Source organism: Indicator indicator, chromosome 16 (assembly GCF_027791375.1).
Source record: "Indicator indicator isolate 239-I01 chromosome 16, UM_Iind_1.1, whole genome shotgun sequence".
Lineage (NCBI taxonomy): Eukaryota > Metazoa > Chordata > Aves > Piciformes > Indicatoridae > Indicator > Indicator indicator.
In genome coordinates, this window is record NC_072025.1 from 19738101 (window position 1) to 19745582 (window position 7482).

Genomic DNA, 7482 nt, shown 5'->3' on the forward strand with positions numbered 1-7482 from the left:
TACTTCGCCTAAAGCCACTTCCACAGCAATCACCAGCCATGATCTGCACCCAGGTCAGGTCCATGCAGAAGCCAAAGCTGACTGAATGTTGCCATGTCCTAGCTAAGGTGTGTGTGAACAAGTAGGGACTCTGTGCTCCACAAAGCCCTGCATGTCTTATAGAATCATTAAGGGTGGGAAAACACCTGTAAGATCATCAAGTCCAACAGGCTCTGCTCACTTGCACCCTGTGATAGGACAAAGGGCAATGGATATAAACTACAGCACAGGAGGTTCCACCTCAACATGAGGAGGAACTTCTTCACTGTGAGGCTCACAGAGCACTGGAACAGGCTGCCCAGAGAGGTTGTGGAGTCTCCTTCTCCAGAGACTTTCAAGACCCACCTGGATGTGTTCCTGTGTGACCTGTAGTCCTTCACACAGGAAGGACGTGGACCTGATGGAGGGTGTCCAGAGGAGGGACACAAAAATGATCAGGGGGTTGGAGAACCTCTGCTGTGAGGATGGGCTGTGGGAGCTGGGGGTGTTCAGCCTGGAGAAGAGAAGGCTCCAGGGAGACCTAATAGCAACCTTCCAGCACCTGAAGGGCTACAAGAAGCCTGCAGAGGGACTGTTCCCAAAGGCCTGCAGGGACAGAATGAGGGAAAATGGTTTGAAACGAGAGCAGAGCAGATTGAGATTGGATGTGAGGAACAAGTTCTGCACCATGAGGGTGGTGGAACACTGGAAGAGGTTGCCCAGGGAGGTGGTTGAGGCTTCATCCCTGGAGCTATTCAAGGTGAGGCTCAACAGGACTCTGGGCAACCTGATCTAGTGGAGGATGTCCCTTCTGACTGTAGGGGGTTGGACTGCATGACCTCTGGAGGTGCCTTCCAACCCAGACCATTCTGTGATTATGTGATTCTGTGACCTGTGCTGGATTCTGTGGTCCTGCTCTGGCAGGGGGTTTGGACTCGATGATCTTCGGAAGTCCCCTCCAACCCCTGACATCCTGTGATACAACCAGATCCCCATGCTCATCTAACCACCTCCCCAAATGCCATGTCTGCACATTTTTTGAACCATCTATGGTGACTCCACCACTTCCCTGGGCAGCCTGTTCCAATGTTTGACCACCCTGGCAGATTCTGTGTCATTTAAGCAAAATGTGATTGTGTGGACACTGCTCACAGCAGTAAATTCTTCCTCCTGTTGTAATGGGCAAGCAACAGAAATGTTTTATGTCCTTCTGTGGGTGTTTTCCACATTGCAAAGATTGCCTTGAAAGGCACCTGGCAAAGTGTTTGGAAAGGACAGCTTGCAGACTGATGTTCAGCATGAAGATGGAGTTGTAAAATGGACTTGCTGTCTTCAGAAAAAAACTATCTGAAGTATTTGGCATGGGACTGAAAACAGACCCAGATTAATAGTAGTAAGAACTGTCATACTTCAAAAATATCATCATGACCTGGTCACAACTGTCTGCAAAAAGAGGATGAAGCAGCACTGCCACCACTCCACTGTACCTGCCCCAGGACTGGTGGTGTCAGGAGGTTGTTGCTAAGGGGTAGGTGGGTGCAGTTTGCTGCCAGCAAATGCTCCTCCAAAGCCAGTTCTGACTGGGAACTGAAGGACAATACCTCTTAATCAAGCTGCCACCACTGTATAGGGTACACTGCAAATAAAAGGCCACTAGCATGAATCATATGATGAATCATAGCATTAACATGTCCTTCAGGAAACTATTTCTGCCTTTTAAAAAACCTTGCAGATTTGAAATGAGTGGAAATCGTGCATCCATTTCTGGTTTCATTGCCTCTTCAAGTGGAACCAAGATTTTATTTCTTTCATACTGGCCTGGAGAGCTGAGTTACCTTGGGGCTACTGCCTACCTGACTGTCCTGACGTGTCTCTTGCTGTAGGGGCTGATGACTTTGAAAAGCAGCTCCATGGTTCCATTGATGCCAAGGGTAGCTCCTGTGGTAACTAAACCAACAAAGAGAAAAAGCAATCAGATCTGAGGCAGGAGGTCTGCAACACTGTGTTTAGAGTTGCTGCAGGGAAGAGAGTGGCTGCCCCTGGGGCCATGAGCAGATACCTCTGGTCTCCCAACTGGACTTTGCAGGTCATTTTAGAACCACAGAAACTGAAGCACAAAGCTGTCTGTGGAGACAAAAACAGTCCTGCAGTTCTTCTCTGAGTTCCCCAAAGCCTCTGTTCCTGTAAATATTGTACTCTCCAGAGAACAAATCATAGCTAAAGAGGGTCATCTCCAAGCAAAATGGCAGGGGTTAATTTCATTCCATGTTTCCCAAGGGCAATTCCATGAGGACAGTTCATTTCACAGGTGCATGGAGGTCAGAGTTTTCTTTCTGTACTGTTATTCATCAGTATGGGAGTGGTTTTTAGGGGTAGGGGTGCTTCTGAATGCAGCTTAACTTGAGCTAGGCCAATTTTATCTTTGATGCCTCACTTACTAAAGCAGTAGAAGTTTTATAGCTAGATCATGCAATCGATTTCAAAAATGCCCTATGCATAAAGTAGGTGTTCAGCCAGACCTCCCCACTATGAGACAGGATCTCTGTGAAGAGAAGGGACAAACACAGCCCTGAAATATTAAATGCAAGCAAACAGGGTGAAAGGATCAATTAATCAAGAGCAGCCAGAGGGAGGCCTGGCTGCCTGCCCACTGCTGGAGTTTGGTTATTTTGTAAACATCTCCCAGTGGTTATCAAGGAGCTGCCAGAGGAACCATCATCTCCTGCATCCTACCCTTGTCCCTGCCAATTTGTCCTGTGATGGAAAGCTTTGCAAGACTTGCCAGCTACTTTCACACTAGCTGGTAATTCATTAGAGGCAGGGTGGTGTACAAGGCTGCTTGAACTCATCCTTCCCCAGAGTGAGGCGTGGGCTGCCACGCACAAGTGGTGGCAGAGATTGTGAAGGGAAGAGCCCAGAGCAAAGAACTGGTGCATGAGGTTGTGACAAAGACTCATCTTTTCTGCTTTCATTCCTAAGCACCCTCAGAGTTTTATGTGCTGCTGGATCCTCTTTAGTTCCACTCCGTAAAAATAATTTTTAAGGCTGAGAGCAGGTAGTCTGCTGGTTTGGTGACACATCCACACAGACCTTCACCTAACCGCACTGCTGCTTTCCAGCTGGGCAACAGAGCCCACAAAGTCTAAGTTGCTCTTAGAAGGAGGAAGCACATCTGGAGAATGCTCCAGCAAAGTTGGAGAGGTGAGGTTCTAGGGTCTGACATGAACAGAAAGGAGGTCAGGCTGTGGTGTGCTTCCCAAAACCTCTGCAAACACTGCGGGTGCACAGAAGCAGGGAGCAGGGAAACGTGTAGCTCATCGTTTTGGGTGGGAGGCAGCACAGAGTCCTTGCACAGCTGTGAAACCCAAATAAAGCATGTTTCACCTTCTGGCCCTGGCTGCATTTTCAGTCCCACTCCGCCTTTCAAATGCTGCTTATCACAGGGAGAGGGGTTGAATGTTGAAGCTTGGCTGCTTGCCTGAGCATTGCATGAAGCTAGCTCCTGTACAGATAGAAGGGACCTGCAGGGCTGGGCACCAGGAGTGCTACATCTTAGGATGCATGTAGCAGACTGCAGACAGAACGACCATCAGGAATTATCCACTTGGTGAGGGGAGTGAGGAAGGACAGGAAAGGGTTAGGGTGAGCAAAGGGAAATTTGTGATGGTAATTTAGTCCTCTCTAGCAAAAAAAGGCTGTATGAATCTGCAGTGATCCTGGGAGAGAATAGTGGAAATCCCATTGTTTGAATCATTTAATATGAGGGCACTGTCAAGCAAGAAAAGCTTGGATCAGGATCTAATATGTACTTCCTGAGGGGCCTTGAATGAGTATCTGACTTCTCTCTCCCTGTGTTTCTCCACCTGTATTTTCCTTCCTCATAGAGCTGCTCTGAGGATCAATACAATCAACAATGGAGAGATATGTGGCTGTTATGGCAATGGGAACTGCAGAGAGACTTAAGGTTCCTAAGTCTCAAGCAAAGGGCTTGCCTGTCTACATTCTAGAATAGGAGACCAGTTCTGTGAATGTGTTTGTTATCACAGCCCACAGATGACATCCACTGTAAAGGCTGGATGGACCCCTTGGGGAATGACCTCCTTCTATAGTCATTCTGGCCTTTGGGCCTAATTCTGTATATTAACAGTGCATGCAGGCACTGGCCTGAATCAGGAATGACGTTTCTTTGTGCTGAAATGACAAAAAAAAAAATCAATTCTGCAGGTTGTCACAAAGAGGAAAATAGGAAAATCCAGGTGCTTACCATTAGAAGCACAAACCCTCAGGACCCAGAGGCAATGGATGAGGTGCAGGTGGTGGCCCAAGTTTCTTCTTGCCAAGCTCAGTATTATATCAGTTGCTTCTGACTTCTGCACTTTCAGCCCAAACTTCCTATCTGTGAAAAGCAGTGAGAATCAAGCTCCTACAAAGACTAAGCCTCTGCAGCAGTGCTGATAAATGTATGTGACCCTTCTCTGAACCTGCTCCAACAGCTCCATGCCTTTCTTCTGCTGAGGAATCCAGCATTGCAGGTAAGGTCTCCTTACCTTGTGGTGCAGAGAGGCAAAACCACCTCCTTTGACCTGCCTGTCATGCTGCTTCTGATCCAGCCTGGGATACGGTTGGCTTCCTGGGTTGCAGGCACTTATTGCCTGCTCATGTCCAGCTTTTCATCCACCAGCACCCCCAAGCCCTTCTCCACAGCGTTGCTCTCAATCACTTTATCCCCCAGCCTGTACTGATAACTGAGGATTGCCCTGATCCAGGACTTGATGTCTACATAGAGTGATAAGTGCTATCCTTCAGGAGTCCATACTGGGATCAGTGCCATTTTAGTATCCTCACCAATGACATAAACAGTGGCATCAAGTGCACCTGTAGCAAGTTTGCAGATGACACCAAGCTGAGTGGTGCAGCTGACACCTGAGGGGTGGGATGCCTTCCAAAGGGACCTGAACAAACATAAGAAGTGACCCTGTGTGAGCTTCATGAGGTTCAAGAAGGCCAAGTGCAAGGCTGAAACCTGTTTCAGAAGCAACTCTAGGTGCATGCACATCTTCCCTGCCTCCATCTGGCCAAACCACAGGCTCTGGCCAGCCTGATCTAGTGTGAGGTGTCCCTGCCCATGGCAGGGGGGTTGGAACTAGATGATCCTTGTGGTCGCTTCCAACACTGACTGATTCTATGAGCATGCTCCACACAGAAACTCAGCTGTCTATCAGGCACATCCCAGGGCTGATTATTGCTGGGGCTTCCTGTTAGTTTTGACTCTCCCAACCCAAGAAGTCATCATCTCCCACTCAGCAGTACCTCGTTGGCCAACCCTGGCCAGCAGCCGAAGCAGGGGCAGGAGGGTGCTGTGGTCAGGGGGCTTGGCCTGGGCAGCGATGGTGAGAGCCTGCAGCAGAGCCTCGCTGCCCCCTTTGCTGATCACATACTGGATTCTACGGCCAGTCCCTGGGAAAGAGAGGAGAGACTCTGCTCAGAACATGGAGAGGGATGGAAGGAGCTGGGGCTATGTAGTTTGGAAAAGAGGAGACTGAAGGAAGACCTCATTGCTCTCTACAACTACCTGAAAGGACGTTGTGGAGGGGCTGGTGCTGGTCTATTAGTGATAGAACAAGAGGGAATGGCCTCAAGCTACAAGTGGATAGGTTTAGACTGGACATTAGAAAACATTTTTTCACACAAAGAGTGGTCAAGCATTGGAATGCGCTGCCTAGGGAGGTGGTTGAGTCACCACCACCTGGATGAGATGGTTTGGATACGGTGATATGGTTTAGAGGTGAATCTTATAGAGTAGAGTTGTTGGTTGGACTTGGTGATCCTGAGGGTCTTTTCCAACCTGAATGTTTCTGTGATCCCTTCTCTGAGCCACAGCTACCACAGACCCTCACCCTACATGGAGCACGCTAAGCTCCCATGGCCTTCCAGTGGTGTTGCATTGCTATAAACCCAAAGACGTTTGCAAAACTCATCTCAGGTGGGCTTGGCCTGGAGACATGGCTATTGGCTGCATGGTGAAACTATGCACTCTGCTGCCTCTTGCTCCAGCAGTCATTATCTTCACAAACCCACATCCTGCAGGAGTTTTTAATTGTGCATTGAAATGTGGTAGAGAGGAAGAAGCAGAGACATCAACAGGTTTCAAAGGAGCAGAAGGCTTAGTGATCTTTTCTTAGGTACTGGAAAATAAAGAAGCAATTCTTCCAAATAAGAACGAATCCTAGGGAAGTGAAGCTTTGGAGACAGCTTTCAAACAAATCTAGGTCTCCAAAGAAACCACATTCTAACCATGGGAGCCCTGCTGTGTCAACAAATATTGATCTGTGGGCAACTTCAGCAGCGACTTCAGGCTCTGTGGTGGGAGAAAGCCACATGTTCGGTTCCTGGAGGGCTGGCAGTACCTCCTGTCCTCCATGTAGTCAATCCTTCATCCAGCTGAGGAATGGCACTGCAGTGCTTCAAAAGTGAGGCCCAGCTGGATAGGCGATGTCTGTGGTGGGGTCTCAAGGAGTTGGGAATACAGGAGGCATTCTGATTGACTGCCAGAGATTAGGAAATGCTTTGAAATTCAGAGGCATCTTTTAAACAAGGGAAAAATGGAGATGACTTCTCGGTTTTATGTTGGGTTTTTTTTCTTTCTTTTCCCTCCCTTATTTTTTTATTTTTTCTTTAACTTACTGGAAAAGCTCCATTTTCCAAACACGGGAGGAAGGACTGCTGATCGATGGACACAATCCATGTTATTGCTCATCCTGCAAACACCTGGTCAAGTTTATGAAGGTATGAATTCCCCAACCTATTTGAGGACTCCCTACCTGGCCCTAGTTCCCATGCATTGCCCCAGAGCTTTGTTTCCTTACCCAGAGAGAGCAAGTCAGTGAGGACACCAAGAATATTCAGGATGACATCCTTGTCACAGGAGCTCTGAAATGGAAACACACCAAATGTAGGGGTCAGTTTAGAATGATGAACTCCATGCCACACAGAGCTGCAGTCCATCAGGTGGCCCAGAAGCACTGAAATCCTTGTTTGGATACTGAATACCTTTGGTGCCATCTGGCCAGTGAATATGTGGAACCATATTGCTAATGTATTTTTAAAAACCTCTGACAGACATCCTCATCAAGCTATATAATATTTAACAGACAGCAGCATGTCTGCAGCTTTTACATCTCAATTCTAAATTACATCTCTCGGTTTTGGGTTGGTCTGGCTACCTCAAAGACAAAGCATTTTCTATCACACTGAAATGTTAACTTGTGCAATGGTTTTCCATGACAGCACCTCTTATTACTGGCAGGCATAGAAGAATATCTTTAAATTATAGTAATCTCATTTACAAGAAAATTCCTCTGTCTGTCACAGAGTCATAGAACAGTTTGGGTTGGAAGGGACCTCCAAAGGTCATCCAGTCCAAACCCCCTGAAGAGAGCAGGGACATCATCCACTAGATCAGGT

General features: G+C 47.7%; 1 protein-coding gene across 1 annotated transcript in view; it reads right to left on the reverse strand.

The window, feature by feature from the left end:
* The window catches only part of AGBL1 (AGBL carboxypeptidase 1), a 302915-nt gene extending 295835 nt beyond the window's left edge, over positions 1 to 7080 (reverse strand). Inside the window, exons 1-5 of the mRNA XM_054387749.1 lie at positions 7069 to 7080; positions 6885 to 6948; positions 5329 to 5475; positions 4283 to 4414; positions 1872 to 1965 (exon numbers count right to left, since the gene is read on the reverse strand). Of these exons, the coding sequence (XP_054243724.1) occupies positions 1872 to 1965; positions 4283 to 4414; positions 5329 to 5475; positions 6885 to 6948; positions 7069 to 7080 (449 nt within the window). The remainder of the gene's footprint in view (positions 1 to 1871; positions 1966 to 4282; positions 4415 to 5328; positions 5476 to 6884; positions 6949 to 7068) is intronic.
* Positions 7081 to 7482: the final 402 nt, after the last annotated feature.